Genomic DNA, 18786 nt, shown 5'->3' on the forward strand with positions numbered 1-18786 from the left:
ATCCCCTGGGCTGGGGTACGGCTGTGGGCTGCCCCTTCTCCCCAGCTTGAGAAAAATAAAAATAATAAATCAAACAGAGTAAAAGAAAATAAATAAACAAAATAGAGTAAAAGAAAATAAACAAACAAAATAGAATAAGAGAAAATATACAAACTAGAATAAGAGAAAAGAAAATAGAATAAGAGAAAATAAAATAGAATAAGAGAAAATAAAATAGAATAAGAGAAAATAAAATAGAATAAGAGAAAATAAACAAAATAGAGTAAAAGAAAATAAACAAACTAGAATAAGAGAAAACAAACTAGAATAAGAGAAAATAGAATAAGAGAAAATAAACAAAATAGAGTAAAAGAAAATAAACTAGAATAAGAGAAAATAAACTAGAATAAGAGAAAATAGAGAAAATAAAATAGAGTAAAAGAAAATAAAATAGAATAAGAGAAAATAAAATAGAATAAGAGAAAATAAAATAGAGTAAAAGAAAATAAAATAGAATAGAATAACAGAAAATAAAATAGAATAAGAGAAAATAAAGAGAATAAGAGAAAACAAAGTAGAATAAAAGAAAAAGAATAAAAGAAAATAAATGAAGTAGATAAAATAAATAGAATAAAGCTAAATAACATAAGGAAATAGAATAAAAGAAAATAAAGGAGTAAAATAAAAGAAAACAGAATAAAATAAAATACCCGGTTGTCCCCACGACAACGTCCGCGGCGCCTGCCCCCCGCCGGTGCGGCCCGTCCCGCCGGTCCCTGCCCCTTGTCCCCCCCCGTCGTCCCCCCCCCCTTCCCCGGGGCCCGTCCCCGCCCCGGTCCCGCCCGCGGGAGGAGCCGGCGGCGGCGAGGCGCGGGCGGGCGGTCCCTTTAAGAGGAAGTAGGGCCGGCTGCCGGCGGCCGCGCGCGGAGAGGGGCCGCGAGGAAGACCGCCAAGTTGTGCGGAGCGGTCGGGGTAGGGGCGGGGGGGGGGGGGAGCGGAGGAGTGCTGCGGCCTGAGGAGGGGCGCCGCCTCCGCGCCGCCACGGATTAACTGCGAGCAGCCAGGTGCGGGGGCGCCGGGGGGGGCTGGAGGGGAGCGGGGGGGGGGGTGTGGGAGAGCACAGGGGGCCTGGAGCGGCCTGTGGGCGAGCACAGGGGGGCCGGAGGGCCCCGTGGGGGAGCAGGGCCCTGGAGGGGCCTGTGGAGGGGGGGGGGGGGGGGGGGGCTGTAGGGGCCTCTGGGCGAAAAGAGGGCCCGGGGGGAGGCCGGGGGGGTCCCCTGAGCCGGGGTGGCCTCGGGAGGCGCCCGGGGCGGGTCCCCAGCCCCGCCCGGGGGTCTCCGTCCCCGCCAGCCCCCCCCCCCAGGGCGGCGAGGCCCGGGGCTGTCCCCGCTGCACTGGCGGGGCACGGGCTTCCTCGGGCTGTGGGGTCGCACCGGGGTGGGCCGGCCGTAACGAGCAACCTGTTGAACTGGGACTTCCAAATCTACTCTCTTTTTCTTTTTTTTTTTTAATTATTTGTATTTTTTTCCTTGGGCGGAAGGCAATTGCGAGCGAGTTTCTCGTGGCTTTGCGCTCGCTGAGCCGCGGTCCGTACCGAAACCCCTTCTCTGGCCAGAGGAGAAGGCCCCTGATGCCCCCGCCGTGCTCCCCAGAGCCCCCGGTCCGGCCCCGGGGGTGTTTGGGAGCCGGTGGTGTGAGCAAAGCGTGGTTCTGCTTGTGTTAGCGTGTCCTGGTGGAGAAACGTCTTCGAGGGGATGCTGCAGTGCGTAGCAGTGACCTTCCTGAGCAGAGACCTGGCTGATGGCGTCACCTCCCCTTGGAAGGGGTTCGCTTGCAGGTGTCCGGGTGGTGGTACCTGCTGCGGTCTTGACTAGCAAATCAAAAATCTCATAATGAGGAAAAAAAACAGCACGGAGAGGAAGGGTTTTGCTGGTGTAACCGTGAAGTTACAGTCTTGGATACTCTTACATTTTATTCCACTTCTTTCCCCCCATCCTCCTCTAGCTATGCTAATAAATGTTTCTATTGTAGGTAAAGGCATAGTCCTGAATTTCAAACTCCTCAATCTCTTATGTGCTTGGGGAGAATGGGGAATTCTCCGTTTTTTTTTTCCTGATCGTGGTGAACTGCGACTCAGCTGTCATGAGGGAGAACTTGTGACGCTTGAAAGCAAACTCTTGCTCTGCTTCTGTCTCTTGCTATGAGTGCAGGAACGCTAGTCTTGCAGTAGCTGCCTCTGGTGTGATCTGCAGTAGGATAAACTCAGCTCCTTCAGAGAAAACTGTTCCTGTGTATGAGAAGGACAGACAAAAAGGAAAGGGCAGGAAGTCCTCCAGAGAGAGAGGAAAGAGGGATTTGAAGTTGTCCAGCACGTGGCACAGATGTAAGAGAGTATCTCTGTCATGGACTCTGGTGCTAGTGAAAGGCAAGATCCCCTTCTACTGCTTGGAGCTGAAGAGTGGCCACGCTTTCTCAATTCCCATCCCTTCTTTGTTTAAAACCCCTTTCCCGTCTGGAAGTCTTCTGTCAAGTTGCAGGGCAGGGGGGAATTTTTGCTAGGAGATGTGAAATTTCCCCAGCCACCTGTTTATCACAGTCCCCAGGGCTTCGTCCTTGCACTCTGCTTCCTTTCCGAGCTTTAGGCTCGCATCCAACTCTGTGTTTATTGCTGTTTCTTGGACTGTATATTCCATCTCTTAGGTTCACTTTCTGTCTTAGTCACGTACTTGTGAAGTTAACTTGGGCAGGAGGGCGAGTTTGTAACCTTTTAAAATCCCCAGAAAGGGAGGAGAGGAGTGCTGGGAGTTCACGCCAGCTTGGTGGTGTGATAGCAAAAACTGGTGCTCTCGGTTTACGCTGAGGAGCTGAGTCCAGGTGCTGAGCAGGGAGCTGGTTCCCTGTGCCTGGCTCACCTTTCAGGATCTGGGATGCTCTTTTGGACACGCTTCTGGGGGTTGCGCAGTCAACTGTGCCATCGTCAGAAATGGAAACGGGCTCTCCTGTCCACTTGGCTGGGGCTTAGGGAGCTTGAAGTGTACTCAGCATCTTGAGTGAAGTCCTCCTTCATGACTTCAGTTGTCCTCCAGTGCCAGACCTGTCGGCCAGATGCTTCCTTGTCCACATTTGGCTCTAACATGGCTCTCCCGTTGATGGGATGTCAAGTACCACCCAAACTGAAACGGTGCAATTTAGTCCCATTTGTGGAGGCTGGACTGTACTGATGCGTGCTGTGTTTTGTAACTCATGCTTCTCTGTAAATGGGCCAGGGATCTCTACAGCCACAGTACACAAGGGAAAAATGTTTCCCTTGTCAGCAGTGAAAGCGTGCGGGGTCAAAGAGAGACTGCAAAACGTAACCAGTTCTGCGCACAGCGTTCAGATCTGGGGAACGAATTGCCTTCAACTTCTGAGTTTTAATTTCTTATAAGGCAGGAGAGTGTTTTGTGATACTTGAGCCATAAACGCTACTGTAAGTGGATCCATAACCAGCTTTGCTGGAGGTTTAGGAGCTTATCTTTAGAAATACGTAATATCCAGCTAATGCTTTCAATAAAGAGTGCACCTTAGGCTGCATCTTTATCCTTCCTTTTCCAGACAACCCTGGGATGCAGAGTTATCTGTGCCTCCTGTTTTGGTCTGCTACTTGCTTCCTTCTGGAGCTGGTGGTGTGCTAAAAGTGCTGTTCCGCTCCTGATGAAATGAGCAAATTGTTGCTCCGAGTACGTGAAGCAGCCGGGGAGCAGAGGGGAGGAATGGAGGCAGCAAGGCCAGAAAAAAAAACACTTTTTCAAGTGTGCAAAGCCAGCGCAAAAGAATCCATCACACTACGGCAGCTTTGCCTTCCTCCAGAAAAGTCTGGATGAAGTTCCTAGGTGCTTGGCTTTGTTGTTGTTGAGTCAGTTTGAGAAGAGGCAAACGTGGTGACGCTGCCGGACATTCCCGTGTGCTACTGGCATAGGGCTGTGCCGCGGGGGAATTGTCCTGCTGTGGCCGCGCTCAGTGCCTTGCCTGCTCGGGGACCGGCTGGGTTTGGGTGAATTGCAGCTGTGGCTGCATGCCTCTACACTGGCTCTGAGGGAGCCTGTGGAACAGAATATGAGCTAGAGCCATCCAAAACCTGTTTCAGTTTGAAGCAGGAGCTGAGTCGGGCCCATGGCTGCACTGAAAGGCACTGTAATTTTTTCTTCATCTTAACTGCAGGCTTCTCTTGGGGCTGCTGTCTGGGCCTTTTTTTTTTTTTTTTTTTCCTTTCTTCTTTTTCCCCTCACTGTGTGGTAGGAGGTCTTATGATGCGGTTAGTCTTGAGGTGATCTCTAGCTCATCAGTGGGCTTATTCCTTGCCTGGAGACATGCTAATGTGTTGGGTTACTGCCATATCTCCTCGTGGAGGGGAAGAGCAAGCCTCGTGGGCATCTGCTTTCAGGGAGAAACAATGCTGCTTTTCTTCCAAAAGCGTAATATTAACATGGGGAAAAGAGGTATTTGTCGGTGGGATTAGCCCTGCCATGGGAAAGGTTGGCCGTGTGGCCAGCTCATGGTCTGGCTCAGTCCCTGGGTGAAGGAGCTCATAGCCCTGGCACCTCCTGTGATCTCGAACCCGTAGCTACACTGTTAAAGCAGTGTCTCTTGCTGTAGTCATTTTATCAGCCTAAGGCAAAATTCATGCTCCAAACCAGTGTTACCTTTGCTTGGGTGGGGGCAGATCCCAAAGTTAGAGTAGATGAAACTGCTGTTGGTTCAAAAATATCCCTGCCCAGTGAGGACAGTAACGTGGAGCCTGCAAAAGCAGGAAGAAACGCGTAGCTTGCAGCTCAGATTTGATAAATAACACGCTGCCCCTTATGAGTCCTGCACTGGGGGACAAACTCAGGCTGGACAACAGTGAAAGGTCTTCCCAAAGGAGCAGGCTGCAAAATATGGCCCCTGAGACCTCAAAAAGAGAGAGCTGCTCTTAGCATGCCGTCAGCCACCCACTGCCTGTGGTTTATCCTAGAAATATTTGTCTGTGCAGTTAACCTGTCTCCTAGAGTCATGACCCAGCTTGTCAGCTTAACGCAGCGTCTGCAAAGCCTGCAGCGGATTAGCTCTGCCTCCACATGCAGCCATCATCCCAGTGTGGATGTGTAGCGTGATCTGTGGAAACCTTCCAAAATAGCTGTGGCTCTGACATTGCAATAGATGCAGATGTCACGTAAGAGGCAAGAAAATAGGCCCTAAATCAGTAGTGCTCAGGGCTCCACTAGCTGCCCCTGTTATACTGCAGTCATTTCTAGGCCTTCAAATGAAGATTTTTAAATTGCAGCATCTGCTGTCTGACCTTCCCCTTTTGGGGAAGAGAAAGTAGGAGGGATGACCTTTTACAAAAGTTACTTTCTCATGTGGCTTTTCCACCCTCTGTGGCTGTGGGGAGGACGCCTGGAAGGCCAGGGGGGACAACCCACATTGGAAATTCAGTCTTCTTGCATGCAGAGTTTGCAGGCGATTCAGTCTTCCCTGCCAGAAAGGATTATCCAGCCCCGTCGGTGCTCACTCCCTTACCTGCCTCCCCTCAGTATCCGCTTGCGGTGTGAGCTCCATCGCACAAGACCCGTAACGTCCCTCCCGTCGTCGCCGCGTGGTCTGGATCTAAATCCTGGGCTCAGAGTTGAGCAATGAACTGCCTCTGCTCCTCCATCTTGCTCGTGATGGTTGAGAAGTGCCTCTTGCTGCTCGGTGACCTGGTGCTTTCCACTCAGTGCAGCGGCATTTCCATCTGGCACAGGCTGCAGCAGGCAGCTGCCTGATGGGCTCTGCCAGAGCTGCTGCGCTTGTGTCGGTTGGGTCTTCTCCTAACCCAGCTATGGCTTAATTTAACAGGCTTTTCCCTTTATTATACAAGCTAACTTGACTTTAAAATTGGTCTGAATGCATAGCCTTTCAGGGGAAAAAGAAGATACCAATTAAAGCCCAGTATAACTATTTTTGGTCTTTTATTGTGCTGTTGCCTTTTCTTATGCATATGGCGATGCAGATAGGCTCTGCGTTTGCATGGCTTAGAGGCATGTAAAGAGACCGTCCTGCTCCTAAGCAAGCCTCTTTCCGGGAAGTGCCGGGGAGATGCCGTGTCTGTACAGTTTCTTACTTGGGAATTTCCAAATTGTGCAGCAGATTAAAATTGCGGGGGGGGTGGCTGGCGACCAGCAGGACTTTCTTAAAACTGACTTTGTGGTGAAATATAAAGGGCTCTTTGTTTGCCTAAACCTTGGGAATTCAACATTTCAAATGCGCATTTCTGAATGGCTCTGTTAAGTTTGTTGGGAAGACTGCTACTAAAGCAGTTTCCAAGAGAAAAATGTGGATATTGTCCTGCAGAGCAGCAGAACGAACTCGCTGCTGGTGTCTCGCCCAGCCTGGGGCTGTAGGTGCAGCTGGGCTGGATCCACTCTCGGCTCCCTCTCCTTTTAACTTCAGAGCAGCTTCTGCTGCCAGGAGCGAGCAGGGAGGAAAAACAAGAAAAGGCGATGCTGAGGGTAACGCCGGGCAGCTGCTCGGTTCTCCTCGCGCAGCGGCGTGGAGCAATCCCACAGGAGAAAAGACAGAAACACCACGACAGAGCTTGTAGAGGGGAATGACTCACTTTTGGGAAAACATTGGCAGCTCCCTGGGCCGGGAGGCCGGACTCGGTGCCAAACAGGAAGCCGGCTGACGTGGAAGTGCCGTCTCGCCGGGATTATGAATGGCCAGGCGTGCCTGCCGCAGCCGCGCTCCGCTCTCCTCTTCTGCCCCACACGCTCCTCACCGTGCCCTGCCCTGGCTGAGGTAAGCACGGGGACAGACCTTCGTTGCTCGTATCATAAAACAATTCAAAAGAGCAGCCGGAAAAACCTCATCCTGCGAAGGCGAGCTGTCTTGTTTGTTGCCACACACTGGCTCCAGAGGCACAGAAAGTGGCTGTCATTAGTGCCAGTGCGGCTCCGCTTGCTGTAATTGGTCTGATCCTTGCTCTCCGTATTAAAATCTCTCCTTTGATCGTAGAAAACCAGGATCGTCTTGCACCGAGAAACTGAGCTAGTGCAGAATGCCTGAGGGAAGGTATTTGTGAAGGTGGAGGGGGGGAGTGATGGAAAAAATGTGTGTGTGTGTCCCCGTCTTTGCTTTCTTGTCTAAGTTGTCTATTTTGAAGCCACTTTGCTTCTTGGGCGTGCTCTGTAAATTCGGTTTTGAAGCACTCGATGCATCTGATATATTGTGGCTGCTTTATCAAACTGGCACGGGTGGTTTTGTGTCCTGTATTGTAAACTCTGGCCTGAGTGACGGCATTAACATTAGCGGTGAGTAAGGACACTGAAAATGGCTCGGGGCGAAGGCGGGGGTTCGTTGCTCCCCTCTCCCTTCCGGGGAGCTGTGGGGATGGGGTGACTGGCACGGGCTTGTCACCGAAGGGCTGCAATTACAAGCAGCCGCAGAAGGAGCTTTCAGCTGGACTCGATGTGAATGCTGAGCAGCGATACCATATTGGTATCATCTCGCAGGACAGCAGCGTGGCTTCCCTAAAAGGAAACTAGAGAAATCAATTATTTTGAGAAATGCATTGCTCACTGGGATTTGCTTAAGAGCTTTCTTACCAGCGAGGCAGCAGGATGTGAGCTGCCCCGGCACTGGGGTCACTGGGAGGGAAGTGGCCGCATCTCTGACCCCTCCCCAGCCTGCAGCAGCCTTTGGATTGCAGCCACGCATGAAACGGGACTTTTTTTTTTTTTTTTTTCCCCTCCTTGTTTTAAAAAAGGAAGCTCTTTGCCTCAGTGCCTACGAGGGCTCATAGAAGTTGCAGAGACGGGCTGAGCAATTGCAACAGTATTCTGCCGAGGCCAGAAACGCAGGTAGGAGCTTGCTGACGTGCTGGCTTGCTTTTTCTTTTTTTTTTTTTTTCCCCTAGCTGTTGTTAAACCCCTGCACAGTGTTAGCAGCGGAGGGGAGCGCTGGGTGTTGGTCGGGGCAGGCGCTGACGGAGCAGTCATGGGACTCCTGGAAGAGGGTTTCGGGCTGTTCTGCCTCTGCGGGGAGGGCAGGATCCAGTGGGAACACCGCTCGCTCCTGGAAGGCCTCAGGATAGTTGCAGCAGGTTGCAAGGGGAGGCAGTTTCCAGGTGTTTCAGAGGAGGTGACTGTCTTTCCTTTTTCCGTACCCTCTCTGAGCTGCATGTAAAAGTAACCAAGAGACGGGAAGCGACTGCCTGGGCTTCCTCTACCCAGAGCCTGGCTTCAAAGTAAGGCAGCACTGCATGATCTGGTGTTCCTGGCGAGGGAAGAGGAACGGCAGGGCGATACACGTAGCCCTGCCCTGGATTGCCATCGGCAGAAATCAGCGTTAGAACTGGAGCTGTGAGAGCAGGGAATAAGGAGAAAAAACAGCTTTTGGGGAAGGGAAGAGAGGGCCAGGCCTCAACACTCCTCGTTGGGCAGGCAAGTCGCCTCCTTGACCAGCGTAACACCGAGCTGCTCCTTTCGTGTCCTTGGGAATAGCGGAGAAGCTGGAGGTTTGTTTGTGTTCTGGACAGCCTGCCATGGCGTGAGGCTTTCTGCGGCGGTTGTGTGATCTCGGAGGGATGGCCAAGGTCCTCTCGGAGCACCGGTGACGTGTGCTGTAATCTTGGCTGGCTGGAAAGGAAGAGTAAACAAAATGTACTGCAGGTTTATTTGTGGGGTTGGTTTTTCTTTCCTCATCTTTGAAGCTTGCAAATACCATTCAGGTGCTTTGCATGTTCCATATCCTAATTGTTCCTAACCTTTCCTTTCTCTTCTGTGCAAAGGCAGTGTCTTAGTGCTGCCCGATCTGTGACTCCTGCCTGTGGAAGTAGGTGTTGTACATGTGATATCATCTTCAAGCAATGTCAGGGTTGCTTTTGGTCTCTGTGCCTGGTTGTTGTTTTTTTTTCCCTCCCTAGAGCTAAATGTTTCTTTTAGCTCAGTTGCAGTCAAAGACCATAATTAAATAGGCTGCATCTGCTTGAAGTCTTAGCTACTCATTTTGCTAATGCCTTCAGACAGATGCTGAATCGTCTGAGAGACGATTGCTGCTGTGTCGAGCTCCCCAGTTCTCATGAATGATGTCTCTGAAGGAAGAGGAAGTTGTTTGTGGGTCGGATGTTGCCTTGATACCAAATAAACCATATTAAAAGCCTCTTCATCCTGCTCAAATGACAATTTCTTCTGGAAAATGGTCGGCATTTGCTTCTTGATATGCGTGGCCAAGCCCAGGGGATGTTTGGTTTTTTCTCAGCAGTTTTGCCGTTCTGTTTCACCCCATTCTCTTCTCTGTGCCGGGCCCTGCACCCGCAGCCTAACCGCTGCTCGAGAAACATGTCCTTGTCCAGCGGAAGGGACAGTGCCTGCCTGGAATCAGACAGATCTTACAGAAAATAAGCAGGAACAGAGTCATACCGTGCCGAGGATGCTGCCGGTCCTCCAGGGAGCTGTATGGAGGGTGATGCTCATGCTTCTTTATGGCTTGTTTGTTTTAAAGGACCTTTCTTTCTCCATCTCCAGTGTAAGGAAATGATTGCGTGCAAGTACTTCTCTGGGACTGATTTCCTGCTGGAAATAGCTGCAGACTCAGCACCTGCTGTCCACATTGTTGGTTACTTGGAGGCCGGTCCTGCCTTCGCTCCGGACGTGGCACCACGGCAGGGTGGGCACAGTCCCCTGGTGCTTCCGCCCCGCTGGGTCGCTTCGGCGTTTTGCCGCAGGATGTGGTGAGGCTGTGACACAGCTCTCGGTAACCAAAGCTGCTGCCTCGTGCTCAGATGTCCCTCTGCGCCATTCGCTACTTCCTCTAACCATGTCTGTGGTGTGATCAAACACCTCCTAAGGACACGTTTTCTGTGGGTTTTCTTATTTTTCTTTTTTTTGATTCTCACACGGTAGCTTGCGGGGTCGCAGCAGCTGTTTTCGCAGCGCTGTGTGCAGCGAAAGCTTGCGTACAGTGAACTCACCTTGCAGCCCAGGGTGAATCTCATCAAACCACATTAAAATGCTTTTTCAGTTTCTCCCAACACATGTTGTGGCCCACGTTGCAACAGGAGTTTGGATCTCTCTGCTCCTGCACAGAAAAGGTTACTGAGCCTGTTCCTGCAGGAAAAGTAGCGCTAGGAAATGTCGAGCCTGTTGTTAGTGGGACGAACTGAAGTGGTTTGGGTTTTCTTCCTTACTGTAATTAAATAAGAAAACAAGAGGCCTTGGTTTAAATCTTTTTAATCTTTCTCCAGAGAAGAAATGCTGATTAGCACTATGCAGCATCTGTTAGAGATGGGCTGAATTGCAGCAAAGGTAGTTTTGACCTTGAATTTGGGATTTTCTTGCCAACGTTTGAGGATACTGTACCTATTTGAACAACACTATGGCTTCATATAAATCTAGCTAGATTTCTGCTTAGTGAAAGGGATTTGTTTGCTTGCTTTCTTATAAAATTATGGAAACTCTCATTTGCCAGATTCAGTAAGGCATCAGCTTTAGCTAATTTCTATTACTTTATTTATTTCTCTGTCCAGCACATGTAAAATAATATTTTTCGTACACACAGCTTTCTGCCTTGAGGTTCCTTCAAAGAGCAGCTTGACACAAATTATACAAGGGGATGGATGTGGGAACAAAGGAGGTATAATTAGCTACAGATAAACAGAGCTGTGTTTCTCGTCAGCATCCTTTCAGATCTTAACTTGTGTCTCACCCTCTTGGAGCTAATTCTTTTCCACAGATTGGAAGAGGAAGGCGAGCTTTCCCTGGTCTTCCAGCTTTCAACCAGCCTTCAACTTGAAGTGAGCTAAACTTAAATGAAAAATATGTTTATGGTCTGTCTGCACCTGCAGAAGAGGTTGTGGCTGCTCTTAGAGCTGGTGTTATTTCAGGATATTCTCTTTCCGGGTGCCTGAGCTGCAACTTCTTCTTCTTCTTCTTCTTGTTCCCCTCTGCCCTTTCATGTCCTGTCTTTAGTGCTATGACAGCACATGCAGCTCCTGCTCAAACGGCTGTTTTGTTGGAGTATGTCTGGCAGCAGATCTGAACTTTATTGTAGGTTGTCATAACCTTACCTTTTAGGTAGGCTTGTTTCCAAAGCAGAGGGGGAAGCGTAGGTGAAAAATCTGATCCAGGTAAAACCCAACTTCAAGTTTTACCCTTCTTAACTATTTGGTGTATTGGAGCTGAATAGGTGCTGGTGGTGGTGGAGTTTCTCCTTGCTTCTGTGGGGTTTGGGTCTCTTCGTGTGATGACGTCAGGGTGAATAGCAGCGATCTCCCGCAGAGGCTGCGCTGGGGGGCACGGGGGGATTACGCCTTGATGTCTCATTTTGCCCCTTCCCATCACACCTCTTCCCTATGGGGCTGTGGGGCTGGTTCCCTCATCCCCACGTTGAGCAAGGGAGACCTTGCAGGGGTGGCTCTTTGTTCAGCCCAGGTCACCTCTGACAGCCGAGCCTCCGTTCTGCTGCAAGCTGGGCTGTGAAGAGAAGGGGGAGGAAAGAAAGCTGGCGTTGGCTTCCCCGCCTTCTCAGATCTGGGGCGAGGGCCCAGATGGTATCCCAGATCTCTTCCTATGGGATTTAGACAAGGTTTCCTGTTGAGAGAGCTGCTCCTAATCGCTGCCCTTCTGTGCTGCATTGCAGATCAGGACCAGATGAGCAGAGGGAGGTTTCTGTGAGGTTTCAGATCAGAGTCGCCCCAGCCCTGCCCCGGGAAGTGGCCCAGCAGCGCTGCGTCTCCAGCAGTCATCGCTACGGACCTGGAAAAGAAAGAAGAAGAGAAGAAAAATGTCCCATGCTTTAAAGCAAGTGTTCAATAAAGACAAAACCTTCCGGCCCAAGCGCAAGTTTGAGCCGGGGACTCAGCGGTTTGAGCTGCACAAGAAGGCTCAAGCCTCGCTCAACGCTGGCCTGGACTTGAAAGTTGCCGTCCAGCTGCCGCCAGGAGAGGAGCAGAACGACTGGGTGGCCGTGCACGTGGTGGACTTCTTCAACCGCATCAACCTGATCTACGGCACCATCAGTGACTATTGCACAGAGCAGTCCTGCCCCGTCATGTCAGGGGGACCCAAGTACGAGTACCGATGGCAGGATGAGCACAAGTACCGGAAACCCACGGCCCTGTCTGCTCCCCAGTACATGAACCTCCTGATGGACTGGATTGAGGTACAGATCAACAACGAGGACATCTTTCCCACTAATGTTGGTGAGTTCGGTTTCCAGTGGCAGTGGGGGGGAGGGGGGCCGGTGCAGAGCCTTCTGCTTTGAGCCCTCAGGTCCCATTTCTGTTCCAGGAGATGCTGTTGCACAGGTCACCCTTGCAGCAGAACTATTTCCTTTTGTGCCGCCCAGAGGCTGGCAGCGTAGTAAGCTCTTCCGAGCACCCGAGAAACTTCAGAGCTCTTCTGGAGTGCTAAAATACCCAGAGCTGTACCAGATCCCATATGGAGTCATGGATACCTTGAGGAAAGCCAAGCTGAGCCTAAGCAGCGAAAACAAGAGGCTGCTCTTAGAAAAGTCAGTCTCTGACATGACTCTCGAGTAGTTCATGCTGGACGTGGTCTCCTGAAGGACAGCTCTTTTACAGCTGATTGCTAGCTTGGGTTCAACGTGCGTGCTCTGCGTCGGCCTGGTGATGGTGGCCACGCTTCCATAATTAGCCTCTTTGTTATTACAGGCTGGCGTTAGCTGACTCTGCCCTTTCTAGCTCAGTGCTTCCTGGCGTGCACTCGGCTGTTTGTTGCAGCTGGGTGGGATGCTGACATGTGCATGGAGGGAGGGGCAGTGTTTTATCTATTGCCAGGGTGATGGAAATGAGAGTTTGGCCTAGGACACCTAAATCTGCATATCCAAACGCAGCTTCGTGTACTGGCTTTGAGACAAAGATTGTTGGGTTTTTTGTTTATTTTGTGTTGAATAAGATGTGAGAATTCAGTATCTAAAGCATTAGGTAAATATGATTGATCCCATTCCGAGCTCCCATCTTCTGGGATGCAAAAGACAAGATGCAGCAGAGCTCCCTCCCTCCTGCCCCGGCGTTTATCCCATCAAAGCTCTGATGGGCTGTAGTTGGCCCCTGTTTGGGACACGTCTGCTGCCTCTGCCACACAAGCATCCGCAGGGCTCCTCCACCCGTGCCAAAACGCTGCTTAAACCTGGTGTTGAGCGGGCAGAGGCAAGGAGCAGGGCCATAACCAGCCAGTTCTTCAGACAGCTGAAACACTGAACTCCTCCCCACCCGTTCCTCCTGTCGCCCAAACGACTGCTGTGTTGCCTTTAGTTAGGACTCTTCTGCAGGATTCTCTGGGGACTATAAGCAGGGTGTTTGTTCTGTTCGGGGAGGCAAGACAAGTTTCCGACAGCAGGAGGGTTGTGGTTTGTGTTTTTTTAATTGTTATTGTTGTTTTCAGCTCAGCTTTTACCAGATTCCTTGCCCTTAATGCTGACTGAAATGCTGCAGTTCCTGCAGAGCACTGAAAGGGTTTAACTAATCCTCGTTCCTCCAGAAATGATGACCTGTGTGAACTTTAAACTGTAATATTGGACTGAGATGGCTGGTTGGGCAGACTGTTCAGCTGCAGGGCCGTGGCTAAACAAATCCCAAAGAACTGATGCCTTTAAAAAGGACCTTAACATCTTCAATTTTTAACCAAAGAGCTAAAGACGTATCAAAATAAGAGATTAACTGTGGGGAGTTAACAGCAGTGACTCTTTCTTTTGGGAAGTTGCTTGGTTGTATCTAGTATTTTGCACTGTTTATATAAACATGCCAAATAGGAGTAGAAGAAAACTGTATCAGACTGAAACAGCTGCTGGGAATCTGCGAGGCTGGTCTCTTGCTTTCAGTCACTAGCAGTGATCGATGGCGTGCAGCACTCTGTCACTTCAGAAATCTGTGCTTTGAAAAATCTGATCCGAACAGAAAGAAGAAAGGAGAGAGGAACTGGAAATTACCAAGGACAGAAGCCCTTTTGTCTGAATCTATCCATTTTATCAATTTGTTTTAGCCCCAAGGAATCAGTTTTAACTTTGCTGAAAGTTTCTCATGGTCTTGTCTTCCCTCTCAGGTACTCCCTTCCCCAAGAACTTCCTCCCAGTGGTGAAGAAGATTCTCTCCAGGCTTTTCCGAGTCTTTGTCCACGTCTACATCCACCATTTCGACAGGATCACCCAGATGGGGTCGGAAGCCCACGTGAACACCTGCTACAAGCACTTTTACTACTTTGTGAAAGAGTTCAATCTCATAGACACCAAGGAGCTGGAACCACTGGTGAGTCCCTGGGTGGGCTCCGGTTACACGTTGGTCTGTTGGGGTCTGCAGCCAGTGCAGAAGGGGTGGGCTGGGGGTGGAGGTGTCACAGAGGTCTCTGGTACCTTCTCAGAACTGGTTGCCCAGTTCTGGCATCGGAGGACATCGGTTGGCCTTGCAGTTTGACTGTCAGGGAACTGGGAGTCAGGACGTGCAGGCACAGCTGAGCAGGGTTGTTGGGGCATCGGTTGGGTGAAGTTGACTTGTTCTCCAGCAACTTCCTTGCGTTTCTAGCAGCTGGCTTGCCTTGTTTGCGTGCGTGAGCCTGGCGCTGTTAGTCATCCAGGATGTGGATGGCTAAAACCCCCTCCCTGTGCTTACTTCCCATACTGGAAAGCAAGGACAACACCACCGCCTTCGCAAGGAGTCTGGAGGATGGCTAATGTGATCTAGACCTAGGAGGTGGTGATGGTGTTTCTAAAGCTGTAAGCAGCAGAGCGGACTTGCAGAGCCGCTGGGCAGTGCCGGTGCCTGGGAATGGGGGTGGTGGGGGGAGCACGAACCTGCCCAAACTGGAGCTGTTAGTAACAGTGTCACCGCGTGTCTGAGAAGCGTATTTACGACTAAACAAAGGTGAGGTTTTTTCATCCACACCCTCACCTGGCAATCTGGATCTTCATTCATGGTCCCTTGTCTTGTCTGTCCCTTTGACAGAAGGAAATGACGTCCCGGATGTGCCACTGAGATCAGACCTTGCTCCCACCTCGGCGTCTCTTCTGAGGACTCCGAGTCCCACTCCTGCATTGGAGACGTGATTCAAGTGGAGACCAGAGACGTTTTGTTAAAGAAATCTATATTTTTAATGAGTTTCAATGTAAAACTGTGATATTGCAGGAATATTTTTTTAAAGATGCTCTAGATAAACTAGTTTTTTTATAGTAATTTCTATAAAAAAAAGAAAATATTTTGGGCCACTTGGTGGAAATGCTCGCTCTTTGAGGAGGGATGAGCCACCCTGTACTGCCTCTTCCCCGTCCCCTCACTGCAGCAGCACCAACCGAACCGAGCCAGATGCTTCAGACAGAGCCATGTCGTGTAGCTGGTGCTGCCATGGAAGCGGTACTTCCCTCCAGACACCCATTTCCCACCCGCGAAGGGAGGTTACCTGGGGATTGGGGAAGAAATGCTGGTGTACGTGGATCCCCTGGGGTGCTGTTTGGTTCCAGCACCTCTTCCACTGGCTGTGAGTCCAGTTTTTGGACAGAGCTGCTTTTGTGCTCACCCCCCGCTTGGCGTCCTGTCCCCAAGGCTTGGCCCTCCTTGCTTTCCCTCTGAACGAAGTTGGACTTTGGTTTCTTTCATGGCTAGACCAGCACTGCCACTGCTGATGGAGTCTGTGCAGGAGCGCTGCTGTTGAGAATCCGCTCTTGCCTCTTACAGCAGCTCTGAGCTGAGCTGCTCCCCGTGCACGGCCCAGCTGCGGCTCCAGGCGCGCCATCCCCACGGGGGACGGGGATCCGCGCTGGCAGCATTAGGCCAAGCAGACCTGTGCCTCGTGGGAATGAGCAGAGGGAGGGCGCTGGGACGGGCGTGGGGAAGTCTTCTTCTCAAACACCTGCACTTCCCCATCTCCTTGTGGTACGCTGACCCTGCTGAGAAGGAACTGGGCTGCTTGCCCTCCAGCCTCACTGGCTGTGTGTGGACCATTTTCTGCTTCCCATTAGGGTACGGAGCCTTCTCCCTCTTCCCGAGCGGCACATCCCCTCGCTCAGCTGCGCACATCTCGTAACCAAAGTCTCTGGTGTGCAGCCAGAGACCGCTAGCCTTGCCTGCTGCTTGCACAAGCAACTCCGCTGCGTGGTGAGAGCTTTGCATTAACCCCCGAGGTAGGTAGATAGGTCTACCTAGGATTTGGGGGGAGTGGGGGAGCAGGGTTTACAGTAAGAGAAAAGGTTTCTATGAACAGTGACCAAACTGTACCACTAACCACTTCTTCCTTACAAAGTTTTGCTGTGTCCTGGAATCTCTGTACGTAACGTGACTCTCGTTTCTTGTACTATTGTTAGGACACTCGTACAAATACCACTATAGTTCTCTGAAATGGAACCAATAAATTATGTTGTATTTACATAGCACACTCTGATTGCTGAATGTCTCGTGATTACATGTTCGTCAGGGTCTTTCTATCAGCAAGACAAACATGGTGTGTTTGGACTCCTCGGGAAGTGTGCTGGAGAGCCGTTTCCTACAGTTCCTAAAACCTCCTGGGTGTGTGCTCCTGGCTCTACTGCCATAAGGTTTCATTCCTCCTGCTCTCAAGGTGCCAGGTCCAGGCTGCTCCAAGCCCCACGCTTGTTCCCAGGGCTGTAGGGCAGAGCAGGCAGGTGCTGGAGCTCAGCCAGCAGGCTGGGGTTGTCCTGACTTGTCTCACCCATGTCCCTGTACCCAAGGGTTGAGCTGTTCTCCCAGCTCTAAAAGTTGGGTGGATGTGGGCAGGAGAGGTGAATTCAAGCTTTGCTGACAGGCTCTTTCTGCCACTGAAAGGAGCCGTGGGCGCAGCCAGCGCGGCTGCCGGACTAGATCGGACAAGGCTCTGCATTCCGGGTCTGCAAGTTACTTTCCTGGCCAGGAGGGGACTAACGGGCTCCCCAGCCATAGCTCCTGCCTGTACCGGACCTGGCAGTGCCCTGCCTGCAGCACCAGGTCCTGCCCACTCCCCTCGCATGGCAGAGGTGCTGGGCCCTCCCAAGCACCCTCCGGCCCCTCTCCCAGTGTTTTGGGGGTGCAGCTCAGCTGGAACCGCATCCCCCTGGCTGGTTGCTGCTAGAGGGTGCAGCTGAGACCCATTGCTGCCAGGGAGAGGGTGCAGCACCCCCTCCCAGCCCCTGGTGTGCTCCAGGAGCGAGGCCGGATTCTGTGCACAAGCAGGGAAAGGCGCAAACCCGCAAGGACCTGAGTGCCGGGTTGCAGTGGGGCTGCAAGCGGGCGGCGAGTGGTGCTAGGTCAGTTCACGTCGCTTTTCATCTGCTTTCCCTTTCATACCGACCTCGGATGCTGCGAGCGCCGTGTCCGGGGGTGTTCAGCACCCATCCGTCTGTCACCCGCAGGGCTGCAGGGTGCTGCCTTCCTCTGCCCTCCCTTCCTTTTTGAGGGGGAAAGATCTGGCTGCTTCCATGCGAGACCGGCTGCGCCAAGAGAGGAGGAGGAGGAAGAGGAAAAGCACCTTTAGGGGAGAAGAGCCGACGGGGCCCGGAGGTGCCGCTGCAGCTGCGCCTGTCCTCTGCAGCGTTGCGGCAGTGCAGGATGTTGCCCAGACAGGTTTGCAAAGCCGCCGCAGCCGGCACTCGGCCTTTCTCGACTTCTGCCTCCGCCTTTTCCCCTCTGCCGCCCAGGCAGCACCCTGCTTTCATCTCCCTGTGCGGGGGCCTCGTGTTTACTCGCCCATGAGCCGCAGCTGCCTCGTTGCGAGTCAAAGTCTGCAGGCGAGCAGGCTGCAGCGAACGCCTAGAGCTGAGCCCGGCCTGGCAGAGCGGGTTTAGCTGCGACCTGGACCTGTCGGTAATTTTATCGCTCGTCTCCCCAGGTGCTGGTGGGGTGCAGACCAAGGTGTCACAAAGGCTTTGGTGAGAGCCCAAAGGAGAACGGATTTGCAGATCTCCTGCGTTGAGCAGGTAACATGCTCAGGGCTCTGGCAGCCTCCCCTCTGCGGGGCTGACCCCTTCCCAAAAAGCACAGATGGCATCTGCCCTGGAGCTGGAGCGGGCACGGGCTCGCAGGCCGCAGGGCGCTCTGCTGTGGCACGGAGGGGGCTGCGGCGGCCGTATGTTTGAAGGGAAATACTTCTTTTCTTTGGCTCAGCGCGGTGTCGCCCGCTGCTCCCGAGGACAGGATGGCTCGCCCTGCGCCCTCTCCCTGCTGGGCTCCTCCAGCCCCCGAATCTTGAGGAGCTCAGGAGCTTTAGGACCTCAGTTCCTGTTAAAGTTTGCTTAAAATTGCCACTGGTTTCTGAAGCTGGAGAGCAGGGGTGGCGATTGCACCGGCCCTCGGAAACCAGCCACGGGGGAATCGGGGTCTGGGGGTCTCCTACGGCATCTGCAGCCGCGTGGCTTCGGCCAGGAAACGTCCACGGCGGCTGGGCGGGAGCCACGTCCCCACTGGGTGAGGATGGGGATGTCGCCAGCCGCCGCTGTCTCCCCGAGCAGCAGATCCTGCTCAGAGCATCGCTGGGGCTTTGCTGAAACATAAGCACGTCCTTACCCCTGCCCAGACCCTCCAGCCGGAGCGGCTCAGCAGAGATGCAGCTCCCCGGTGCTCCAGGCACTCTCCCGTGGCTGCACCAGCGCCGGAGAACCGCGGCATGGACCACCCTTCCGGAGGGGCCGGTGCTGCCTCATCCCGTGCTTATCCCCCCTTGCGCCTTTGGGGCTGCAGAAACGGGGGCACGAGGTGTCACAGGACGTGTCCCCAAGCAGCTCTGCCATCACACTCAGCCCCCCCAGACCTTGGCAGCCCTGTGGCCGCGCGCTCCTCTGTCCCTTGTCCCTGAGTGGGCAGCCGGCAGCTTT

At 52.3% G+C, this 18786-nt stretch overlaps 1 protein-coding gene across 3 annotated transcripts; it reads left to right on the plus strand.

The window, feature by feature from the left end:
* The first annotated feature begins 868 nt into the window (after nucleotides 1-868).
* Nucleotides 869-16356, plus strand: MOB3A (MOB kinase activator 3A). Of its 3 annotated transcripts, XM_030033259.2 has the most exons (5): nucleotides 869-1043; nucleotides 7745-7838; nucleotides 11617-12178; nucleotides 14040-14242; nucleotides 14936-16356. In XM_030033259.2, the coding sequence occupies exons 3-5, from the start codon at nucleotides 11761-11763 to the stop codon at nucleotides 14963-14965; spliced, it is 651 nt and encodes a 216-aa protein (XP_029889119.1). In that variant the 5' UTR covers nucleotides 869-1043; nucleotides 7745-7838; nucleotides 11617-11760; the 3' UTR covers nucleotides 14966-16356. The 3 variants fall into 3 exon arrangements, with proteins under 3 accessions (XP_029889119.1, XP_029889117.1, XP_029889121.1); XM_030033257.2 differs by lacking the exon at nucleotides 7745-7838; XM_030033261.2 differs by lacking the exons at nucleotides 869-1043; nucleotides 7745-7838 and adding an exon at nucleotides 6386-6777.
* Nucleotides 16357-18786: the final 2430 nt, after the last annotated feature.

The sequence above is a fragment of the Aquila chrysaetos genome, chromosome 12, assembly GCF_900496995.4.
Source record: "Aquila chrysaetos chrysaetos chromosome 12, bAquChr1.4, whole genome shotgun sequence".
Taxonomy (NCBI): Eukaryota; Metazoa; Chordata; class Aves; order Accipitriformes; family Accipitridae; genus Aquila; species Aquila chrysaetos.

Excerpts from the sequence above, each read along its gene's own strand:
- MOB3A (XM_030033259.2), top strand. The coding sequence starts at position 11,761 with ATGTCCCATGCTTTAAAGCAAGTGTTCAATAAAGACAAAACCTTCCGG. Across the intron at positions 12,179-14,039 it reads CATCTTTCCCACTAATGTTG|GTACTCCCTTCCCCAAGAAC; the intron begins GTGAGTTCGGTT and ends CTTCCCTCTCAG. Across the intron at positions 14,243-14,935 it reads CCAAGGAGCTGGAACCACTG|AAGGAAATGACGTCCCGGAT; the intron begins GTGAGTCCCTGG and ends TCCCTTTGACAG.